Source organism: Prunus persica, chromosome G4 (assembly GCF_000346465.2).
Source record: "Prunus persica cultivar Lovell chromosome G4, Prunus_persica_NCBIv2, whole genome shotgun sequence".
NCBI lineage: Eukaryota > Viridiplantae > Streptophyta > Magnoliopsida > Rosales > Rosaceae > Prunus > Prunus persica.
Genome location: NC_034012.1, coordinates 13,755,906 through 13,778,919, shown reverse-complemented (window position 1 = coordinate 13,778,919; position 23,014 = coordinate 13,755,906). Strand labels below are relative to the sequence as shown.

Sequence of the window (23,014 nt, the reverse complement as noted above, 5' to 3'; positions counted from 1 at the left end):
ACTCGAATATAACATGATGTTTAACATATTTGGATTGACCATTAATTGCATCAACTCATGTATGTTTGACATGGAAAATGATGACTATTACGTAGAGAAACTGGCCATTTTTTTCTTGACACAAATGATATTGGGAGAGGGAGATTTGAACACACGACTGTATGCATGGATAACTACTCTTAACCACAAGGCCTTTGCAAAAAAAGTGAGCATTTTAAAAGTCTTTAAAGCGACTGTCTAATTACTATAACAACTTTAGTTTTCAAAAATTGATTGTCAAAATTATTTGATGAAATAAGAATATAATTGTTATTTCTTGTATATGGTTGACAACACGTTCCCTTGAGTCTCAAACTTCATACAAAAAAGGGGGAAAATTATAAATACATTCTCCTGTCTAATTTATACATTCTCCTCTAAGGAGGGAGGGTGAGAGAAACAGTTAGGAATCGAAGTGTCATCTCACAATTCGCCCCATCCAAATATTCTGCTTGAACCCTCTTGCTGCATCATAACATACACTTCCTTGAGTTCACTTGGAAGAAATGAGATCAACATGCCAAAGCCTCCAAAATAAAGAACCATGGTAATGCAAAGAATAGACGAACAAACTACCTTTCTTCTTCAATGCTTAATCTTCTTGTTAAAATATGAGATTTCCCATCAAGGCCACTCACAGACCACTCACAGAAGTGATGAGCAACCATATAAACTTTATAACTTGATGAGTGGTATGTAGTAAGTGTTAGCCTTCGTGCTTGAATGTCGGCTTACAAGTTACTCTCTGAGTGCAATATTTTTTATATTCTCAAAATTCTACTTAATTTGTAAACCTGCAAATAAGAAAATTAACATAATAAATATTCATGTCAAAATGTAATCTTCACCACTATTCAGTATATCACACAGTTTGGTCACATGGTGCATAGTGAGAAGAGGTTTTGGCCTTTTAGGTCCCGCACAGTATCAGTGGGACTTGAAACAACAGAACCAAAAGCAAGATTGTGGATGTACAAGAGCAAAAATGCCTCAAGATATAGTGTTTGTACCAAAATTATTTAATATGTATCCAAATGCACGCAGTAGATCAAGTACAACAGTCAATTATTGAGTGAGGCTATATACAATTTGAAAACAAAGTATGGTCCTAAACAGATAAAAAAGCCCTTTACAATAGTTGTTGCATCCCCTAGCCATCTAAAGCAAAGAAAATTAATAGCCACAAAACTAGATACTAACAAAAGAAAAACTGCAGAAAGATTTACCAACCTGGGCAGTCCTACTGGGCATAGGCACTTCTAAGCAGTTTCGGAGGCCATCGCCTCTGCAGAACCAAGATGTCAGAACAACATAAAGGGCAGAACCAAAGAAAGTAACCAGAATTGAATTCCAAAACATGCACACAAAGATAAAAGACAGAAATTAAGAAATATTGTAAAGGTAGTCGTGGAGTCAAGGAAGTTAACACTAACCTTTTGCTAATAGTTTTCCTCAAATACTGGTCATCCTTTATAAGTCCCTGACCTCCATACTTTATTTCATCCGTATTGAGTACAAGCTGTGATCAGAAAAGTAAAAGATTTTTATTTAATTTAAGCCCCGCAGTTCTATGCATACATATAATGTTTGACATCAAAAGCAAAATACTTGGTTCTTCTGTTCCCAGAATTCATGTACTCATGGCAGCACACAGATAATAAAATAAAACAATAAAAATTAAGAGTTAAAAGCCCTGTCTCTACTTGATAAACTACTAGAAGCTGTTTGTCAAAACCTACTTGATACTCTCCAGCCTCTTCTACACCTATTCTGTATCCTTCATAAGAATCTGTTGGATGAAAGTTAAATACGAAGAGAAGGGGGCCTCTTAGGTAAGCTATTACCTGTAAAGGGAAAGAAATATTTTAATCAGTAAATGGCACAAAATTCTTTCCCAAATGCATGCAAGCACACCAAAGTAATTGAATGGAAGAGTCATCATACCATGTTATCGTCATTCACATGATGAATGCTGAGTAAAACTCTTGTAAGTACTCTTTCATTTTCATCCAAATTCATCAAGTCCTAGGAAAGAGGAAAGATCAAAATTACTTTGCTACCATGATATCACGGAACATCAGTCACTTAAGACAGAGGCCATTTAATAGTTCATAAGAATAATCCAAAATAGTAACTTTAAGTTGAACAGGCTTATGGTGAAACCAAGAGTGAGCACACATTAGAGAAACTGCATTTATGGGGGAATTTTTAATTATTAGAAACCTGTACTAGATAGTATTCAGCAACTATTAACAACAGCAGATGCCACAGAAAGACAGCCAGAAGATCATAACATGTCAGCATGTCAGGGCAATAAGATGGTAACAAAAAGTTATTATTTGACACCTTGTCAAATATAAACAGGTTGCGATGCAATCCTTCCTTTGCAAGAAGATCCCACCTACGCTTGGCAAGTGAAAACGAGAAATTGTTGCTTGGCATTGGGAACTCAACCCTCTGCAACATGAGAAAGATCATTAGTCACATGAAATGAAGTTCTTGGTCATGCAGGGGCCAGTAACCTCACCTCTGGATGTCCAAATTCATTGCCCATGAAGTTGAGATAGGCACGGCCACCAATTGTCAAAGTAATTAACCTGATCATCTGGCTCAAGACCGAAAATGAACATATAAATAAACAGACCAAACAAAAACATGAGATGAGAACAACAGCTTACAAAATTTACACATTACATGTTGCATTCATTGCATGTGTTTTCATGCAGATGTGCATTATGTGTATATAAGAAGCAATGCATCTGTGAGGGCATGTATGTATATAAAACAGTACACAAATTCTGCCAGTTAGACTTTGATTTTCAAGATAATAAAGATGTGTTTACTATTGAAGGCACATAGCATACCTTGTGCAAGGAACAACCTCTCAGCAGTAATTTCTCCGTGTCATGGGAACCATCCCTGATTTCACCAAATAATATCTCCGCAAATGACCGCCCTCCAGATATCGACTGACATGCAGAATGTAATAACACGGTGTAGCAATAAATCAAACACAAATAAATTAAAACAAGGTATAGAATTTATGATTAGGGTATCTCAATAGAGTTGTTGATGTACAAGAGATTAATACCTGGTTATGATTTTCAGCATACACAAGTGTTTTATCTGCAAATTTTCTGTTGCCCATTAATGTGTTGACAATCTGCAATGTAGGTTAACATCACTGAATTTTCACCTTATGGAAGCGAAAAAAAGTAAGTAAATTAACAAGGAAACGACACAATCCCACTTGATTCTAAGAGAATATATAACAATTAAATAATACAACCTTAGTCATGCTCCAATCATGGTCTGGAACAGTCTCAAGAAAAGATGACCACATCTCTGACACAGAAAGATTGACACAATAATCAAATCCCAACCCGCCTTGAGAGGTTGGTTCACATAGCCCAGGATAGAAAGTTGCCTGGAAAATATATCAAGAATAAAACTCTGTAGAAGCCACAAATTATGCATAGCACTGAATAAATTCAGTGAGAACATGAACACCTCAATAAATGAATGGACTGCATTTCATTAATTGATAGAGTGAAGAGAAATTAAAATTGCAAGTCTCTGCATATGTAACCCTAAACTTTGCATGGAAAAAAAAACAGCAAAAAAAGAAGGTTCAAATCTGTTTTTTTTAATCATCTTTAATGATATCAATATATCTGCTGCTCGACTTGAATACAAAATCAGAATATAAATTTTGGTAGAGCCAATATCCCAATATGACCTGGACTATGGACCCCACTAGCAGCTATGTGCTAATTTTTTTTTTCAGAGCCTTCTAAGAAGAAAAACAAATGTTTGTGAGTTTCTTTATAGGAGTTCTCATACTAGAAACAAACATTTAAATATCAATTTCTCACATCTTCGGCAATTGTTATTATATCTGGATGCAAAGCATGAAGTATCTCGTTTGCCAAAATGAGGTATAATAGTGCGTCCTTATCAACATATTGATTGCAGTACCTGCCAAAATAGCAAGATTGAGTTTTGAGTTCATAGCTAGCCTGAACCATAACATATGGTGAAAAACACTGAAATCAGTTGAAAGAGAGTATTTAGGAGGTTGACTATGAAATACCATAGTAGGTCATAGAACACAAAAGTTTACATTTTCTAGTCCTAGAAAAGTATTTAATTTCCATACCAGTTATGTTCCATCCTTAATTCAACCAATTTTTCTCTTGGTCAATGTAATTCAGTCACCAACATATTAACAGAGGCAGTTGAGGTCTTTTCTTATATAGACCATAAATTACAAACAAACAAAATACAATTATGATTAATAGAGACTGCATGTCAAATCCAGCTTGTTAAACTGTAAATATTCAGCAAAAGGATAAGCATATAAGCGATATCTTGGAAACTCACGATGCCTTTGTTAAGCCCAAGAAACTTTGGCAGTTATTATAAAGTGTAAACAATAATATAGGAAATTATGGAAGTTTCAATCACTGCCTTACTCCTCCAAGTCACCAGTAAAAGAAGCAAAACCATTGTGCGTATACATCATTGATGAGAGTGAATGGAAATGAAAACCATCAATTTGGTACTCTGTGGGCCACCTGTAGAAAATCGCTATTATTGAGATAACACACTGAATCAAAACGAAAGAAAGAAACATATAACTTCCAAAAACAAAATAATAGCAGATAAAATGGTATTGGAACACTGAATCAGGCAGTTCAATGATGATTGGTTTGGTGCAAGAAAGCAACTCTACTAATGTTTTAAAACATAGAACCGTTCGTTGAGCTTCACATTTACCAGTTCAAATTTGAGAGCAGGAAATGCAGGACATCCAGATCACCATATTTAAACATTCTGGTACCCCAATACTTGTGATGTCCCCGTTTACCTATATAAAAAAGTAATGTGATTGCAGAACAAGATGATATATGAAATGAGAAAAAAGGCCAATATTGCCAAAGAGAATAATCCCACATTGGTTAGATACCATTATTACTAATTTCATGGCATAAGTGTTGGGTACGGTAGTCTTTATAGTACTTAATCCAATTACATAGCTCGGTTTTGGTTGGTCTCTTTCCCATGCCTCATATATTACCACAATATGACTTATGTTGGCTCTTCAAGCATTTGGGACCTTTTCTTTTTTTTTTTTGGCCTCTACAAACATAGCAGGAGGGCTAGCTGCCTATTCTAATAGCCTCATGGCCATGTTCCAGATCTTTCTATCAGTCTTTGAGGTTTGACAACTAGTTCGATAAACAATTCACTTCAGTCCCATGAAAGAAAGAAATCTTCAATTAGTTCGATATAGCCCTTGATAAATATTAAAGGGACCTCTCCACCTAATGACGTAAAATTTTTGGCTTGTATACTTATTTATTATTTTTTTAACAGGGTATGATTCCTCCCAGATCTAGGTTTGATCTCAAGACAAGCACTTAGGATTCTCTTCCCCCATACCGATCAGATCCAACCAATCTCTATTGTGTTGGATTGGGTCAGTTTTTTTGCATTTCAATCAGTTCTGGTTTCTTAGTAATCGTAATCTATCTTGGCTCACTATGAAACAAATTTGAGGCATCTACCCCAAGTGAGATCTACTGTCAATTACAGAGCAAGCACAAGTAGTATAAATACCTGTGTGGAAGTAGCAGTCATTTGTTCCATCAAATAGTGACAATCCAACCATCTCATCTGCAGCTGAGTAGGAATGGACAATGTCTAAGAAGACCAGCAGTCCTAGTCCTGTGAAGTAAAGAAGGTAGGTTGCTTTTTGTAAGCTTTAATCGTTCAGTAAATAATATAGGGGAAAAGATGCGGAAGAAACATGTTATTGATGCCAAAACAGTCGAGAAATAGCATTCTCTTCATGAATATTATTATTAAGAAGCATGAACTGAAAATACTTGTTATCTAAAGAGGCTTATGCTATTGTCATCCTGTGGCGTCATATCTTTTTGTCAATTATTTTTCTTTCCTTAAAAATAAATAAAAGAGCTGACAGACAACTTTTTATTACTGATGCCATCGATATACAACAATTGGAATCTACAAACAAGATGCAAACCCATGCATCATGAAAATATAAGCAGCGACCTTTACATTTGTTATCATATGTCAAGCTCAAATGTGATGCAATACAAAAAGAATTTTTCAGCAAGTAAAATATCTTTTGCAAAGCTGAACAGCCCAAGCAGAAAATCACATAGCCACTGCTAAAGCGTACATAAAATCTTTGAGGTTACAGGTTATTGAAATGAATGGAATTGAATGAATAGTGATCACCATGTGCTTCATCAACCAACCGCTTGAAATCATCAGGAGTGCCATATCGGCTGCTAACAGCATATAAATTAGTGGCCTGAAATCCATAAAATTGTTTTATCACATTTGTTGAACAGCCATGTAAATCAAGATCACAGGAAATTCTTTGAACAAATTCATCTTCTGGTTAACATCATATTTATATGGGTGTATCCAAACCATGGAAATTGACAAGGTAGAAGTAATCAATGTTTAAATGTGCGAATAGAAAGAGCAGAAAGAATATTTGACTCACTCTATAACCAACAGTGAAATAATCTTTGTGTTCAATAACTCCAATCAGTTGGATTGTATTATATCCTGCCTCCTTTACATGAGGAAGGACCTGTAAGAAACATAACGAGTGCAAAATGAGGAATTTGACCGCTATAATAGCAGATGTAAGTTTAATAACGCAGCAATCCAGGAGTTGCCTTCTCTATGAAATCACTGAAAGAAGATATTTTTGGCTCTGATCCACTTATGCCAACATGGCATTCATAAATACGCAGAGATTTTGGCACTTTCGGGCGTGAATTTTTCCATTTGTATGCATATTCTGGCGGCGGATCCCAGTGGATAGCAAAAGCTTGCTCTCCTTCTGCATCTGAAGGTAACCAACAGAGTTCAGATGTAATAAAGGAAACATAATATGCCTACATAGATAATGACAAAATGCAGAAAACATAATAAAAGGGATGACAAGATACCACTACAGAAAAAAGCATATCATTGCTTATCAGAAGTTCCTAAAGAAACCAAGAGCATGAGAGAGAGAGAGAGAGACAGACAGACTGACTGACTGACTGACTGACTGACTGACAGAGACAGAAACACACACACACACACACACACACAAAAGCAACCAGAATAGTCTTCACAGGTCCTGATTGTACAAAGCATGGCTGTAAGCGGATATCCTATTTACCTGATGAAGTAAAATAGCCAATAAATTCTACATATCTTCAACAAAGGAGGAACAAGCAAAAGCAAAGCAAATTTACCTGGTTGCACATAAGTAGCCCAAGCAGGTACTCGTTCCAATGGCCCACTAGGAGTGTTAAAATAGACCCTGTACTTGCTCCCATGAGGAATGCAAGGACTGTACTTTTTCAACCATGCCTGCCTTCCTTTGCGTGTCTCCAACCAATATGCCAAGGGAGGCTTCTTTGCACGAAATTTCTCTTGTGATACAGGATCAAGCACAACATTGAAAATGTCATACTCTTTTCCATTGTCAATCACATCATAGCAAGGTGTATTACTAGGTAAGTCATCTTTATGCTGTTCTTTCCATGCTTTATATCTTGTTTCTGCGTCCGGTATTTCTTCAAGTTCCTCCAATGTTTGAGGACCATTAGGCCCAAAAATCTGCTCATATAACTTTGCTGGAATTTCATAACGGTTCTTTATAAACCGGTCTTCTCCAGGTTCCCAATATTCATCATTTGCTTTCTTAAATATTTCTTCAATGGGAACACCACTGTCACCTTTATCGTAATCATCAATGTAGTTATACTGTTGAAAGTAGAGTTCATCTGGTTTTTCTCCGTCCCTCAACTTATCTTCAAGAATGATGAACCAGTATCCATAGTCATCATGGCCAAAATGACCCTCTCTTGCACAGTTCTCTGTAGGAGACCACCCATTGAAATCACCAACCAGTGCACAGTAGCGAGCACCTGCATGCGACAAGCTTATCAGACACATATCATCTGGTAGATGGAAAGTCCAAACAATACAAATTAGAAACCAGAGAAACAAGTTCTTATCATGGTCCCGAACTATTGGTGACTAGTCATAATTCAAGCTCACTAGAATTTGAATAAAGACCCTGTTCTGCATCTAGTCAATATATGGTTCAGACAGACAAAAAATGACCATAAGAAAGTTATAGAAGATGTATTAACAGAAGAAAAGGTTAGAGAAAAAACTCTAGGCCATCTTTAATTATCAAGGAAAAATCACATGCCAGGGGATCAATCAAGTAAAAACATTTGAGAATCACATTGACAATAAATTAAAAATTGAAAAAGGAAAAGGGTTTAGGCTTTTATCAAACCTGGAGCCCACTCCATATAATCCTCTCTATGTTCCGGGTGTCGATGAATACCCAATATCTCAAATCTAGAGAAGAAAAATAGCAATTACATCACGAATAGTGAACCTTAACCACTAAAGGGTCAGCCATATGTTTTTTTTGGTTTGGTTTCAAATTGCATGCACGATAAGTTGTGGCTATAACATCGCCAACTTCACAAACATAATGGAAGTAACTATTCAATTATTTGAATGCAAGTCCTCTTAAGTTATAAGAATGAGGTTGCAATTAAAAAAATCAGACAAATCCACTCAAGTGAGATTTAAGACTATAGTTTAACTAGCATTGGAAACAATATTGAAATGAAGTAAATGGAATTTTAGTTTGCAACAAACCCTGAAGCCATATCTCGAAGATCAATGTGACGATTGAAAATTTCATCCGTGAGGTCCTTCAAGGATTTGTGTCTGCATAATCAAACCAATTTTTATTCACAACCTTTGAAGCAAAAAAGAATAGTGAGCAATTCTTTCAAAGTGAAACCAGGCTCAAATTATCGATGTATCAAAGTTTGAAAATTTTCTACTTTCCCATAGTTTTGACCAATTAGCAGAGAATGACTCATATCTATATACCTTTCACGGAGGAACTGAGAAAATTGTTTATGGGAAATGCCGAATTTGGTAAGGAAGCCAACTGGGTCAATCCCTTTCTCGCTGTCCGTAACGCTTTTTTTCTTCTTTGGCCTTTTTTGCTGTCCTTTTGGTTGCTCTGTGGCTGAGCACGCTATTTGTGTTTTCTTGGGGAAGCTGATTCTTTGAGTTCTGTTTGGGAACTGAAATTGGAGAAATGTGCTGTTTGGATAGAGAGAAAACTTGGTTGAAAGCGAAAGTGAAGTCATGGTGAGGAGTTGTGGTATAGTTGTTGTTGTTGTTGCTGCTGCACAGAGAGAGAGAGAGAGAGAGAGAGAGAGACTGGCAGTTCTGGGTTTGGGGTCTGGGGTTTTGGGTTTTGGGATAAGAAGGCGGGTACTGTGAGTTTTGTTGTATTGTATGAGAGCTTTGAAGAAGGAAATAGAGAAGTGTTTGAAAATTTGAATTGGACTGGGCAGCTCAATCTACAAAGTTATATGTAGGCCATTTAGCCCAGCCCAAGACCCAACAGTGAGGATTGCTGCTGACGCGTTAATGGGCCGGCTCGGCCCGTATACAAGAATTTCTTCTGTTAAGAGTTGAAAAAGAGAAAGTGTTCCACCAATGAGGTTTAGTCCAGTGAAAAGAGTTTAGTAAATTTAGGTTTTACCCATAAAAAAACTTTTACTTTTGGAAAAAGCCAAAGCTTTTTCAAAAAAGACAGAAAAACCTCTCAACTTTCAAACCAAAGACATGCAAATGTAAAAGATTCTTTAGGAAATCAAAAAATAAATAAGGGCAATTTTGTCCATTTCGGCTTCTTTTAAAATTTTTCTCTCTCCTTTGGGCTTTTCCAAAGTCTCCCAAAGAGTTTTGACTTGCAAATGAGTGGCCTCAAGTTTGAACTTTCAAGGCACCTTTTCAAGTGTGTGTATGAAAATAAAAAACCCCTCACTCAATATCATTTGTATCAAAAGAAGAGAAAGCCTTCCATGTTGTGCCTAGGGCAGTTGTATACAAAAGTTATTCCGCTAAGTGCATTTCCAATGGAAAGGTTTTATTTGGTGAGTCCTAAAGAAATTAAGCATTTCAGGTATCTTCTAAACCCTAAACCAAATCCTACATATTAACAATTAAAAAGTTAGTGTGGTATAGCTCAATTGGTTGAGCTCTTCCACTTTCACTCATGTGGACGGAGATTTGAAAACCCTCATGTACCCAATGAATATTTGTGTAAACGCCCCTCCCCTAATCGCTTGCACTAAAAATTAAAAATTAAAAATGTTGATACTATCTACAAAAATTAAGGCACACATTAATGCATATTCTAATTTATGACTATACATTTGAAAATTAAACAAATTAGGTTTACAATTTCAATTCCAATTCATACACAAACCAAACATATGAATGGAGATGAAACGATATTTCCTAGTCACTTTTCCATCATTACTAAACTTACTAAACATTTATTAGGAAATGAATTTTTCATTTCAAGTATGATTTAGTTCAATATAAGTCTCAAACCGCAAACCAAACCAAAATTCAATAGGTTTGGTGTAACCCTAAAACTAGTAGCACAACTTAATCAAATTGATCTATTCAGTGATCAGTTTGGCTTGATTTGATTTGGTGGGTTAAGCAATTATTTTATATTCTCTAACTTGTACAATGGATACTTCATATTCTAAATTGAACAATAATTGAGAGAGCTTCAAACCGAAGAAGATGGAGAAATATTCAGAGCCAAATGCGATTTTAGTTTTCAGTATGAAATGGTTGATGTCAAAGTATGAGACTAAACACATGAATAAATGGTGAGACTAATTAAATCTAATGTGTCAAAATGTAGTATAATTGTTATAGGTGTTTGGTTTGGTTCATACAATTTTCAATAGCCTAAAGGATCTGTAGCTCAATAGTAAAAGCATTTACATGTATATCAGTGATCTCGAGTTCAAACTTTGACAAAAAAAAGTTGATTTCATGGGTTTTTTTTTACTTCAAAATGGTGAAGTGTTTTCTACTATGACATGTAGTTCTCAGGGGCTCATTTGTGAAGAACTTAGGTTTACAACCGATCTGCCTAACCCACCCTAAACGTGTACCACAGACCATGTGAATGTGAATTGCAAATGAATCCTCTTAAAAAAGAAAACAAAGATTACAAAACCAATCTATATTGGAAGAAGAAGAAGAGGAAAATCGTACCATAAGCTATGCAACTATACCATATTCAATATATTTACCTTAAAATGTACCTTATAATTAGCAGGCTAGCCATGAAATTCAACTCCCTTCCTCTAATACATATAAAATGTACGAAAATAAAAAAAACAAAAAGCTTTCAATTTGGGAGGAACAGATTTTCTTAAACCCTTTAAAAGAAAATTCAATCAAAACAAAATTAGAAACAAAATCAGAAACAAAATCATATGGTGGTATCATTCCATTTCTATCTGCACAAACAGCATATAAAAACACATAATCCATAACATCAATAGAGACATGTGATTGAAGAAGATCACTGGTAAACAAATATTAAAGTGAAAATATGAAAATGGTTTCCAGCTTGGTTGGTCAATTTGTTTGCATTGTGTTCTTCATGGTGGTATCCATTTCCAGAGTTCGAGCTAAGCAAACAGTTTTTGATGTGACGAAAAACGGCGGCGTTGCTGATGGAAAAACTGATAACAGCAAGGTAATCTTTCTGAGTTTGTCTTAATCCAAATGTTAAGATTATGATGAAGATGTCAATATTTATTTGTTATTTTTATTTCTAGGCCTTCACTGATGCATGGACTCAAGCTTGTCAAACAAATGGAGGTGGTGTGATCTTATTTCCAACCGGGAAATACTTGGTGAGGCCAGTGATTTTGAAAGGGGAATGCAAGGGGCCAATTGGGTTGCAGATAGAAGGGACCCTACTGGCTCCCCCGGGGGTCCAATCTTCGGTTGATATGGACCATTGGATCAAATTCCAACACGTTGACAACTTGGACATCAATGGTGGTGGTTTATTGGATGGGCAAGGACCCTCTGCTTGGCACCATAACAACTGCCTGGAAGATCCAGAATGCAAGCGACTCCCTGCAGTAAGTTCTTGCCCTTCATTTTGTTCAATATATATATCATGGACTTGAATGCGAAAAGTATATATATGGTATGTCTAGTTTATTGCTAATGTTTGTGTTGTGTTTGCCTTATTTTTTTTCAGAATTTGAGATTTGATTTCGTCACAAATCTAAACATAGATCACATAACATCGATTAACAGCAAAAATCTCCACATCAACCTCTTTGCATGCCAAGACGTAAAAGTTACCAACGTTAACATATCAGCTCCCGCTGAAAGCCCCAACACCGACGGAATCCACATTGGTTCATCGTCCAACGTCCAAATTTTGGACTCCGTGATCGCCACCGGGGATGACTGCATATCCTTCAGTGCCGGATCAAGCAAGATCAATGTTAGCGGTGTTCACTGTGGACCAGGCCATGGAATGAGCATTGGAAGCCTTGGCAGGGGAAATAATAATAATGTTTCTTTTGTGGACATAAGAAACTGCTCCTTTGTTGGCACTGACAATGGAGTGAGAATCAAAACATGGGCTCCCTCTAAACAAGGCACTGTTTCACATGTTTACGTTGAGAACATTCGAATGGATCGGGTTAAAAACCCTATAGTCATCGATCAAAATTATTGCCCTGCTCGTAGGTGCAGTCCAACGGTACGTAACTATAAACCAACTATAGTTTGTACGCCTAATTATAGATGTGGTATACAATGTGAGGGTTTCTTTAAAGATGGACTGTTAATATGGTGTTGATAACATGCCAATTAAAAAAATACACCAACAGAGGACGCACAGATGGACGTGCTCCCCTAATAATTTATGCACATTGTGATTTATAAATCGGATTAATCGCTTTCATTGCGTGCAGGAATCATCCCAAATTCAGATTGTAGATGTCAAGATGATTAACATTTGGGGTACTTCAAGCACACCAAATGTTGTTACTCTCAAGTGTAGCGAAACGAAGCCGTGTCAGAAGATTCAGTTGAGAGACATCAACCTAAGTTACGAGGGTCCTGATGGACCGGCTGTATCAGCATGCTCAAAAGTAGATGTTATAACCGGTGGCAAACAAAACCCACCAGCTTGCACAAAACCTGTAATACAGGTGCCCCACAACTTTGATGTCCTAAATTAATTAAAATTCCTTCAAGAACAAGATTTGCAGGGTAATTTTTCCTTCTGCAAGTCTTGAACCATATATTTCTTTTATTTGTGTAACTATAATTTCCTATGATCAGTTGTAACTCAGTAAAAACAGTATCAATGTAAGCCAATCAAATTGCACCAATAGTAATAAAAAAGTTACCATATTTTGATTCATCCCTCTGTTATATTTCCCCACGAACCTTATATTCCCACCATCTATTAGACTTGCATTTGAGAATGATTAGACAGTATCAATGTATGTCCATGTCGTCGACCTCCATAATCAATCTTGTAACCTAGACCTACCATCTATTAGACTTATATGGTCTAATGATTAGATACAGGATGCTAAGGGCTCATTCAGACGGGACCATTGTACAATTAGGAGTACAAATCGCTATGATTGGAAGAACCTTCCAACTAAGACAGAAAATTAATTACATATTACCTAAAATAAAGAGTAAAAATTGATGATTTTTCTCCATTTTATTGTCGAGTAGCTGGTTTTCTCTATATTTTTTTTTTCCTATTCTCTTAATTTTATTTAAAAGGGGAGTCGAACCATAGGCTCTGTAAGAAAGACTTCATAACAAATATATCAATATATGAAAGATTTTGTGGTACATGATTTGATTACAATAAAGGTCAGGAGCTGCATATGATGAGCAGCAGAATGACAGTTGATGATTGTTACACCATACGACTGAAAAAGAGGGATACAAGCTTTGCCAGGATCAATAAGCACATAGAAACACATAAAGGCATGAAGGGCAGGGGTTGGAAGATTCTAATCTGGTTGCTTCTTTGCATAATCCCTCGGCCCGAATATGGTGGATCCAATTCTGACATTGGTGCTGCCCATTTCAATCTGCACGGTACAATCAAGAGTGTTAATCATTTCTTCCTTGAGATGGTTCTTAAATATTACATTTAAAATCGCCACAAAGGTCTAGGTCTTCAGATAACCGCTGTATGATCCAATCCAACCATTGCTTAGTAGAATACTGGATAATAAGTTCAAATTTGCACAGGTTGTTCTATTTAGGTTGTAATAACGGATATAGCAACAACTGTCATTCAGCCGTTTGGAAAATATGAGTTTGTTGCAATTTCCTTGAAGTTCAATGTCAAGATAGGGCATTTCATACCGCTTGTTCAAAGTCACCAGACATGCCCATTGATAGCTCACAGTGCTCCTCAGCCATATCAAGCGCCTTGCAGACCTGAGCTCTACACTTTGATAGCATCTGTTGAATTACAAGATATAAAACCTAATCAAATTAATGAACAACAAAAAAGACGGGAAAAATAAATGAAATATCCAAAAGAAAAAATAATACAAATGAAACTCAGTAACGGGGACTTCAAACATTAAATGGATATTTACTAGTCCTTGTAGCCAAAGTGATACCACTGGCCAAAAATAAAACCAACGTGATACCAGTACCTCTCCCTTTTAATAAGTATAGGTCTCGAGTCCAACCCACAGGAGGACTAAGGTCTGGGAGGGGAAAGTTTAACTCTAAATTACATAGCCTACAAATTACCATTTCGTTCTCAAAGAAAACAACATTAAATGAGTATCAAATGATTCAATTCTATTTTAAGTATATATCAATGGAATTAAATATATAGGAAAAACAGAGGGTTCAGGGTTTAGGCACTTAAAACAGATGACTTCAGTTTGTGAGACAGACAACCTATTTTGATTGGTCTGTGAAACAAGAACCAAACAATGCCATTGTAAGCAGTTTCCATGCACCCCACTATGCAAGTAAGAAAGTTACCCTGAAGTTTTCTGGAGTTGATGTATAGTCTGGCATCCCTATTGTCATTAAGCCAGAAAACTGTAGATTTGGGCACCGAAATTTGACATGTTTCGCAAGTTCAACACAACCAGAAGGATCGATACCAGATTTGGCTACAGAAAATATCAGAAAAACAGATGAAGTAGGTGAGGTGGGGCAAATTAAAATTTATCTCTGAATTACAGGAAATAGAATTTAGTTCAATAGTTAGAAAGAGTATGATCCTTCTTTCTGCAAGTGACCAACTATAATGTATCTTGACTGCATAAGGTTTTGACTGCCTTAATAAGCAGGTGAGTTAAAAGTTGAAGGCCAGGCAAAGTGTCTTTTCATTGGTAAAGGACATGTTAAGATATGGAGACATGAGATGATATAATTACTGAACTTATTATGCACATAGGTTGTGCTCTTCAGAGGAAATACCACGTGTTGCATTTATCATGTAGAATTTTTGTGGTTACATTACGACCACAAAGTTAATTGAGGGAAATATACTTTTATGCAGCTAAAAAGGGAGAGCAGGGAAGAGAAAGATTCAAGCAACTTCAATGCCATACTAATGCTCAATTGAACAACATGACTAATTACTGCAGGAACGAGTGATGATTTTGAAATTACTTACATACTTCTCCACTGGTATTTACTTGGACCAAGACCTTTAAAGGATTTCTACCAAGGTTTGACACTGCTCGATCAAGATGGTTTGCAATCTGTGGATTATATACACAAAGTAACACAATGTCATTTTGAGTAATAACACACGCATAACACCTGCACAATGATTAATCAACTGAAATCCACAAAGGTTTCCATGGCATATTACCAATAATTTGGCTAATAAACAATAATCTGAAGGTAAAGACAACTCCAAATAAAATTTACAGAAAATAAGTTAATTACCTTCAGCAAATAAAACAGATATTTGGACTTGTCTTTACCTTCTCATTATCTACGCCCTCAACCAAGGCCAGATTCGGGACTCCAGCTGCATATAGACATAGTAACAAATTATTAAAAGAATTTCTACATAAGATTCAAAGTAGGATATGATCTCTGTCTCTGAACTTATAAGATTATCATAAAGCCAACAACCTGCAAATTGTTTGAATTATGCACAAACCAAGATACCCAACTCTCACAATATGAAACAGCAGAAATCTAAAAAGAGTTGCAATATTTTCTGAGTTTGAGATTCTGTAACAATTTATCAAAAGTTGGGTTCTTTCCCAATTTTCAAATTTTCCTACTTTAATTTTAACTCTGACTCTCTCCCCCAATGGGACATTCTATTCCAATTCTGATTAAATCACTTTTATCTCTTCCTAGTTTGAATTTCATTCCAATGTTCATTCCAGCAACCAAACACCATGTATATCTGTCATGTAAAAGTAAATGAATTTTGAGACTGTAATTGAAAACTGAAAAGAAAAAGAAAAAGCAAAGGATACCCAGAAGCAATTTCGCTTTGTTGCTCTGCAAATGCCCAACAAAATGCCATTCTATGTCTTCAGGAAGCTGCAGACATAAACGTTTGCAATCATTAAACGCTGCGTTTAACCCCACATACTTATAGAGAGAGAGAGAGAGAGAGAGAGAGAGAGGCAGAGAGATGGACTCACCTGAGGAGCTTTGTCGAGGATTTCCTGGACGTAATTCTCGCCAAAACGACGGTGGCCGACGTCGTATACTTGGCGGATGAGAGAAACGGGCTTAGTCTTCGACACCGCTACTACCCTCACCTGACCCGGATTCCGACCCGACCGCTCCGCAGCGTGCCGGACTCGGAGCATGACCGACCGGAGCGCCGAAACGGCGGCGTTTTCGACAGCTGGAGCAGCCATGCAAGCTGTGTATTGGGTTTCTTCTTCCTGGGCCTTGGTCCTGGTTTCTGTGAAGTGTGAAGTTGTGGGGTTCATATGATAAACGTAAGGCCATTGGGTTTCTTCTTCCTGCACCTTGTGGTGTCTATTTGCACCCATCATCACTCAAAAAAAATTTCTTATTTTTCACGTCATCCTCATTTTACCTTTTTTTTTTCTTAAAGAGAGGCCTTACTTTTTTCACTTCTGATTTCTTTTTCTTTTTTTGTATAGAAGCTATATTGGAATAGGGGAACTTCTGATTTCTTAATTTTTGTATACATGCATATTTGAATAAGGGGAACTTCTGATTTCTTGTTTTTTGTATACAAGCGATATTGGAATAGAGGGAATCGAACCATATCTTGTATATTCTCAACGTTCCACATCATTTAATTATCATCAAATGACTAGAAAACTGGCAACACACATTTTTTAAAATAATAAAAAAAATAAAACAAAGTACTATATGAAATGATAAAATACCCTTATACACGAAAATGAGGCGAAAGAGTAGAAAGGGCAAAAAGGGAAAAAAAACTAGATTTGGGAATTTGGGGATTTGAAGAAAAAGAAAAAAGAAATTGATTTATAAGAAACCTAGAACATCACTAGGTTTAGGCGGCTTAGATAGAGGGAGTGATGTTTGCAATGGTCAGGATATTGCGAAACATAATTGGGGGAAGTTCTCGGTCTGATATTTTTAAAATTTGGGAATTCTCGTATCCGCCTCTAAATTTTCTTTAAATTCTCCTCCGTTAGGGCTAGGGCTGGCAATGGGTCGTGTCGTGTCGGGTTCGTGTCGTGTCGGGATAATAAACGTGTCAAGAATGCTCAACCCGAACCCAACCCATTTAATAAACGTGTCGTGTCGGGTTCGGGTCGTCTTTTATCGTGCGGGTTTCGAGTCGTGTAACGGGTTCATAAAGAATAACATGCATGTTACAAAACTCACAACCGAAAACATTTTAATTAAAAAAAAACAGAGAGAGTAGAGAAAATATAAGGAAAAGAAAGAAAGAAAAAAGATAGAGAGAGGAGAGAAGAGAGAAGGAAAAGAAAGAAAAAAAATAGAGAGAGAGAGAGAGAGAGAGAGAGAGAGAGAGAGAGAGAGAGGAGAGAAGATTGAAGGAAAGAAAGAAAGAAAAAAGAGAGATGAGAGAAAACTAAAGAGAAGGAAAAAAAAAAGAAAAAAAAAGGAGAGAAGAGGAAAGGAAAAGAGAGGAAAAAAAAAGAGAGAGGAGAAGAAAGAAGGAAAAAAAAGAAAAAAAAAAAGGAGAAGAGAGACGAAAAAGAAAAGAAAACTCAAAAGAAAAAGAAACATTATAAATATCAAAAGGCATACCATAAAATCACAAAGTTGATTGTAGCATGGTGGATAAGATGTTTGAGAAAATGAGGATGGGAGGGGTTCGAAACCCCTTGTGTGTGTGTTGAAGTCTCCATTTGTCTTTATTTTTTAGTGGGTTAGCGGGTTGTACACGGGTTGACACGACCCGTGACACGACCCGTTTAATAAACGGGTTAGATAAGTATTATAGCGGGTTAGCGGGTTGACCCGAAACCCACCCGTTTATTAAACGGGTCAGAACGGGTTGACTCGAAATTGACCTGTTTTTTTATCGTGCGGGTTTCGAGTCGTGTATCAGGTCGTATCCGAAATTGCCACCCCTAGTTAGGGCTGGGGGCACAAGGGAAATTTTTGTCATCCCTAGATTCCTTAGCTAGGGCATTTGTTACCAAGGAGCAATCACATTTAAAGGGTGTAACTGATTTTCAATTCAATTGATTTTTTTTTCTGCCACCAACTAAGAATATGCACTAATCTTCTTTAACTAGAAGATTTTTAAAGGACCTAAATGATTTTCAATTCAATTAATTTTTTTTTTCAAGGATGACATTTGAGATGAGATTTAAACTATGAACAAGTTCGGATCATGACACAACATTAAAGAAATAGCAAGATAAACTAATTTAATTGGCAACGTGAAGTTTCTAACAATCAAGTCAAAACCAAAAAACCTAAAATAGGAGTTGCTCAAGAAGTACATCAAGATCAAGTATGATCTTAGCCAATCTTTAATTCCAAAGTCCAAGCTAGATTGGAACATGGAATCAAAAAAGAGAGGACAAACACAGACTAGTTAACAAGCAATTAACAAGAGTACATGTGAACTAAAATTCATGTGTCTTCACACTTGGCCATATAATCTAACAAAAAAACAAAAAAAAACAAAAATCTCGACCGTATTAATTGGCAATCCTAGTTTTATTAGCTTGTGGGCCCTCTGATTGTGGACCTGGGCCCTCTGATTGTGGGCCTGAGCCCTGCCACGCTTGAGGTGCTTCTGCATTATTATCTGCAGATACTGCTGCGGTGGGTTGTCTATTTTTTCGTGATGTAAATATGAACTTACCCCAAGTAAAAATCTCCATACCCAACGCAATGACAGCAAATACAGAAAGGACCCCGATGTAAGCCCATAGCCAGGTTTTATCTGGCTTCAAGATGGCAATGCCATTGAATATGTTCAGTGAGATCACAGCCAGTAGTGCATACCCTAGAAAATGATGGTACATGTCCCAGTACTTGCGGTAGTCATCACTTGGGGTGGGCTTTAAACGCAAGGCAAGCATCTACAATACATAAAACCATGTCAAACTTCACCAAGACGACGAATGTTTTGTACGGAACAACGTTATAGAGATGATATGCGTCAAGAAATAAAATATTAAGATTAAACTTTAAACACACGTCATCTTTTAACTAAATTATTCTGTCATTTAACACTGTCATGTAATACGATACGTGCACAAAAAAGATGCTAGGCCATCATGTGTCGGACGGATTGAAGACGCAGTGGAAAAGAGAGAGAGAGAGGAGTGGTAAGTATACTTGTAATGTGGTGAATGCAAATATGAACATGGCGAGAATTCGGTGAGTGGGGAAGCTGTAGTGTCTGGAAGCATGTCCAAGCCATAGCCCGATTGCCCAACCAGCTGTGCCAAGGCTGTAACCAACAATCTGGCAGGAGACGTGAAGGACATACCATTTTTGACAATGAAAAGGATATCTTCTGTAGTACCTTGCTATAATCACTCCCAATGGCAACAGTGTTCCCCACCCCACAATATTCAGAATCCCATGCACCTATTACCAAGCAAACAAAAAGTTGTTGATAAAAAAAGAAGAAAAATTAGTAAAACGGTGAATGATCTCAGTCTAAGTTGTCATATCTTACCTTTCTGAGGTGGTGCCGGCGATGTCCTATGCTAATACCGCGGGCAGAGGTCAAGTTCAGAGTTTCTGTGCTGTCCACATTCTGGAGAGCAGTGGAATGCATCTTAGGCTCCAGATGAACAGCATCAGCTTCAAACCCAACTTGCCACACATGGTTCAGCTTTGAAATGTTATATGCAGCTGGATCAGGAGGCAAAATTAGGGTTGCAAATATTGACATGTATTTGTCAGCCTGCATATCACCTTTCATGGTTTTGACGATGACATCATCAAAATCTTGTGAAGGCTGCAGCCTACAACCCAGCCTTGTATCACTGGTGATGTTGTACTTCCTGACTGCCAATGTCCCATTGGGCTGTGAAATGCCTATAATAGCCCTGGTCCCGACCATCTTCGGCCGGTGTGGATCTGGGTTCACACCCCAGGCTAGCCATTTTGCTCTGTGATCACCAGAAATTTTAATGCTGAACAAGATGTCAATTTGGTTGTTGCTGTGAATATTCCACCCAAATTCAGCTCCCAGAGTGATTAGTTTCTTGCAGTTGGTAATGTTCATGGGATTGATGGGGCTGCAATTGGAATATTGCTCAGAAATTGTGAAGAGAAAGGAGGAAATGGTCAATGTCATGAGAATTACAGATTTGGTAGTGCCCAACATGTCTGACAAATGTACTAATTTCAGAGTTTCAGTTTATGGTATGTACTTAGGTTGTTATGAGATGTACGCATGTTTATTTTTTATTAAAATATTGGGTAAGATTAAGGAAGAAGTTAAGCATAGCTTTTTAAATTTACTCACTTTTTACAGCTTGTCGGGTCACATCTCACATGGTGCTTTTTCTATGGGAGAAATAGATACCTTCATAAGTAGGCTAGCCACTTCTCTGCTGGCTTTAGGAAAGACGGGTTGTGTATAAATCAGATTCCTTATTCTTTCCAGTGAAAGTGAAAATTATACATTTCATCTTGTTGTTGCTTGCCAAATGCTTCAAGAAATGTTCTTGTGAGGCCTTCATGGTGAAGTTTGGATGAAATAAAACCCAAGAAGGGAATAGTTAATGAAGATGTTGTGCAAAGTGCAAGTGGAAATTTTTACTTGTTCCGGATACACGTGGTTAGTGTATCATCCAATACACATATAATATGTTGAATTATTCTCTAATTTACTACATTGCTTTTTACGACATGTGGCTGGCTCCACTAGAAATATCCCACGTATCGTAAGTCTATTAGATGATACACTAACCACGTGATATATCCAGAACATCCAAAAATTACTTAATTCTAGTGATTAATAGCTAACCACCACACGACAAGTGTATATACAGAACCTTCCTAGCTCTAGTTTAATTAACATTAATAAATTTGCCAAAAGTTGGAGACATCCAGGTGTGATCATGAGAACAAATACATATAAAAATATGTATAGAGCTAGGGACACCATAAGGTGTTGTCTATGCTTTCACCATGCAAGTTCGGGAACATAAGATAAAGAAAATCAAATAATAGGAGCTCGTGTTTCATGTGTTTCCCAATATACTTAACCCAACGGACTAAGAAATTCTCTTCACCTTTGCTTTACACCCTTCAACTTTTCTTTCTCCCAAGGTTTTATGACCCCAGTCTTTAATTACTTTGGTTATTTTTATATAATACATATGTAATGTATTAAATTCATGCAAACCATATTTTTATTATTATTATTACGTACCTAGACTATCTAAATCATAAATGGTAAAATAATGACCCAATAATATGCATAATAAATTTTAATTTATTTTTGTACATGTGATATTGAGGAGAGGGGAAATTGAACTTAAGACCTCGGGTGCATGAGTAAATACTTTTAATCACTTGAGTTACAAACTCCTTACTTCAATATAAATATTCTAATTCTATGAATTCAGTACACCAAATCAGCACCCTTTTACAAGTTGTTTGACCTTTGTGCATGTTTCTATTAAGGATGAAGGATTGGTACATGTCTATGAGACCAAATCAACTTTGGAGGACATTAGACTCGCCCACTTATGGTGGGTGGGTTGGCGGGGGCAGACTAAGCAGGAGTCAGCACTACCTAAAAATAGAAGAAATCTTAAAAGTGTCATTGTCTACAATTCTAAAAGTAGATCACATTGGCTTATATTTTTGTGGATTATGGCCAGAATCCGTTAGTACAAAAAAGTCTATCCATCTACTCTATAAAGAGCTGCACAGTTCACATTAATCTCAATACAAAATCTTGACCAGCAAAAAAATCTCAATACTAACGAAATATTTACTCAAACTTTATCGAACAATTTTGAATGTTAAATGATGTAAGACCGTAGTAGTTCATTTGTTTTATGAGGTTATTTTGGGGTTAATTTATCAAATTCAAGGAAGGGGACGCCATACGCTAGCACAGTCTCTGGAGTATCATAATTTAGTCATAGCTAGAAACATTGAATCCTTTTTCACTTTTTAATTATACCCTATATATATATACTAACCCAAATAAATTCGAAATGTAACTTAATGAAAATATTACACTAATTTGCCTACTTTCTTTAGGATCATGCATGTTTATGGCTTAGAGGGATCCGCGAATAACTTGAAACTTAAATCTTAAATTTCTAAGCGTAAAAGGGTATCCTTTAGATTAAAGTAAGCATTTTACGTAAACTATACTAAACCATGATAAATCCAAATAAAGACTACTAAATAACTATTTACTTATACAAAAAATGTTCAAAGTGACAAATATGGGCTTAGCTAAATTGGCTAAAATGGATGTGCTCCCCATCCTACATTCAAGTTCGAATCCCCTAACCGTACCTAAAGATATTGTCATTTCACCTTATCACATTGTATAACTAAAATTTAGAAAATATTTCATCAA

At 36.5% G+C, this 23,014-nt stretch overlaps 4 protein-coding genes across 6 annotated transcripts; 1 reads left to right on the top strand and 3 right to left on the bottom strand.

The window, feature by feature from the left end:
* On the bottom strand, positions 260 to 9,490 carry LOC18778702 (1,4-alpha-glucan-branching enzyme 3, chloroplastic/amyloplastic). 3 transcript variants are annotated; one of them, XR_002271400.1, is made up of 22 exons: positions 9,004 to 9,490; positions 8,764 to 8,835; positions 8,390 to 8,454; positions 7,332 to 8,009; positions 6,762 to 6,934; positions 6,584 to 6,673; positions 6,310 to 6,385; positions 5,662 to 5,769; positions 4,819 to 4,909; positions 4,515 to 4,616; positions 3,915 to 4,017; positions 3,329 to 3,466; positions 3,131 to 3,202; positions 2,904 to 3,008; positions 2,567 to 2,644; positions 2,386 to 2,496; positions 1,984 to 2,064; positions 1,779 to 1,883; positions 1,473 to 1,558; positions 1,270 to 1,324; positions 616 to 833; positions 260 to 504 (listed from the first exon to the last, which is right to left on the bottom strand). XR_002271400.1 is itself a non-coding variant. In XM_020562909.1 (21 exons), the coding sequence occupies exons 1-21, from the start codon at positions 9,267 to 9,269 to the stop codon at positions 801 to 803; spliced, it is 2,688 nt and encodes an 895-aa protein (XP_020418498.1). In that variant the 5' UTR covers positions 9,270 to 9,490; the 3' UTR covers positions 260 to 800. The 3 variants fall into 3 exon arrangements, 1 of the variants encoding a protein (XP_020418498.1); XR_002271401.1 differs by lacking the exon at positions 8,390 to 8,454 and having other exon boundaries at positions 9,004 to 9,117; XM_020562909.1 differs by having other exon boundaries at positions 260 to 833.
* On the top strand, positions 11,561 to 13,288 carry LOC109948636 (exopolygalacturonase-like). Its single transcript, XM_020562304.1, has 4 exons — positions 11,561 to 11,701; positions 11,784 to 12,095; positions 12,218 to 12,730; positions 12,945 to 13,288. The coding sequence occupies exons 1-4, from the start codon at positions 11,561 to 11,563 to the stop codon at positions 13,212 to 13,214; spliced, it is 1,236 nt and encodes a 411-aa protein (XP_020417893.1). The 3' UTR covers positions 13,215 to 13,288.
* LOC18779633 (proline synthase co-transcribed bacterial homolog protein) lies at positions 13,795 to 17,558 on the bottom strand. Its single transcript, XM_007211858.2, has 7 exons — positions 16,653 to 17,558; positions 16,482 to 16,548; positions 15,972 to 16,018; positions 15,656 to 15,743; positions 15,013 to 15,146; positions 14,374 to 14,472; positions 13,795 to 14,093 (listed from the first exon to the last, which is right to left on the bottom strand). The coding sequence occupies exons 1-7, from the start codon at positions 17,013 to 17,015 to the stop codon at positions 14,013 to 14,015; spliced, it is 879 nt and encodes a 292-aa protein (XP_007211920.2). The 5' UTR covers positions 17,016 to 17,558; the 3' UTR covers positions 13,795 to 14,012.
* On the bottom strand, positions 18,841 to 20,815 carry LOC18780846 (cytochrome b561 and DOMON domain-containing protein At5g35735). The gene is made up of 3 exons (XM_007212821.2): positions 20,135 to 20,815; positions 19,789 to 20,043; positions 18,841 to 19,529 (listed from the first exon to the last, which is right to left on the bottom strand). Exons 1-3 carry the CDS (start codon positions 20,789 to 20,791, stop codon positions 19,143 to 19,145), a joined length of 1,299 nt encoding a protein of 432 aa, XP_007212883.2. The 5' UTR covers positions 20,792 to 20,815; the 3' UTR covers positions 18,841 to 19,142.

Excerpts from the sequence above, each read along its gene's own strand:
- LOC18778702 (XM_020562909.1), bottom strand. The coding sequence starts at position 9,269 with ATGACTTCACTTTCGCTTTCAACCAAGTTTTCTCTCTATCCAAACAGC. Across the intron at positions 8,836-9,003 it reads TCTCAGTTCCTCCGTGAAAG|ACACAAATCCTTGAAGGACC; the intron begins GTATATAGATAT and ends TTGATTATGCAG. Across the intron at positions 6,386-6,583 it reads ATTTCACTGTTGGTTATAGA|GCCACTAATTTATATGCTGT; the intron begins GTGAGTCAAATA and ends TATGGATTTCAG.
- LOC18780846 (XM_007212821.2), bottom strand. The coding sequence starts at position 20,791 with ATGTTGGGCACTACCAAATCTGTAATTCTCATGACATTGACCATTTCC. Across the intron at positions 20,044-20,134 it reads GCCGGCACCACCTCAGAAAG|GTGCATGGGATTCTGAATAT; the intron begins GTAAGATATGAC and ends GCTTGGTAATAG. Across the intron at positions 19,530-19,788 it reads TTGCATTCACCACATTACAA|ATGCTTGCCTTGCGTTTAAA; the intron begins GTATACTTACCA and ends TATGTATTGTAG.
- LOC18779633 (XM_007211858.2), bottom strand. The coding sequence starts at position 17,015 with ATGATGGGTGCAAATAGACACCACAAGGTGCAGGAAGAAGAAACCCAA. Across the intron at positions 16,549-16,652 it reads TCCTCGACAAAGCTCCTCAG|CTTCCTGAAGACATAGAATG; the intron begins GTGAGTCCATCT and ends TTATGTCTGCAG. Across the intron at positions 15,744-15,971 it reads AGGGCGTAGATAATGAGAAG|ATTGCAAACCATCTTGATCG; the intron begins GTAAAGACAAGT and ends TATAATCCACAG.
- LOC109948636 (XM_020562304.1), top strand. The coding sequence starts at position 11,561 with ATGGTTTCCAGCTTGGTTGGTCAATTTGTTTGCATTGTGTTCTTCATG. Across the intron at positions 11,702-11,783 it reads GAAAAACTGATAACAGCAAG|GCCTTCACTGATGCATGGAC; the intron begins GTAATCTTTCTG and ends TTTTATTTCTAG. Across the intron at positions 12,731-12,944 it reads CTCGTAGGTGCAGTCCAACG|GAATCATCCCAAATTCAGAT; the intron begins GTACGTAACTAT and ends CATTGCGTGCAG.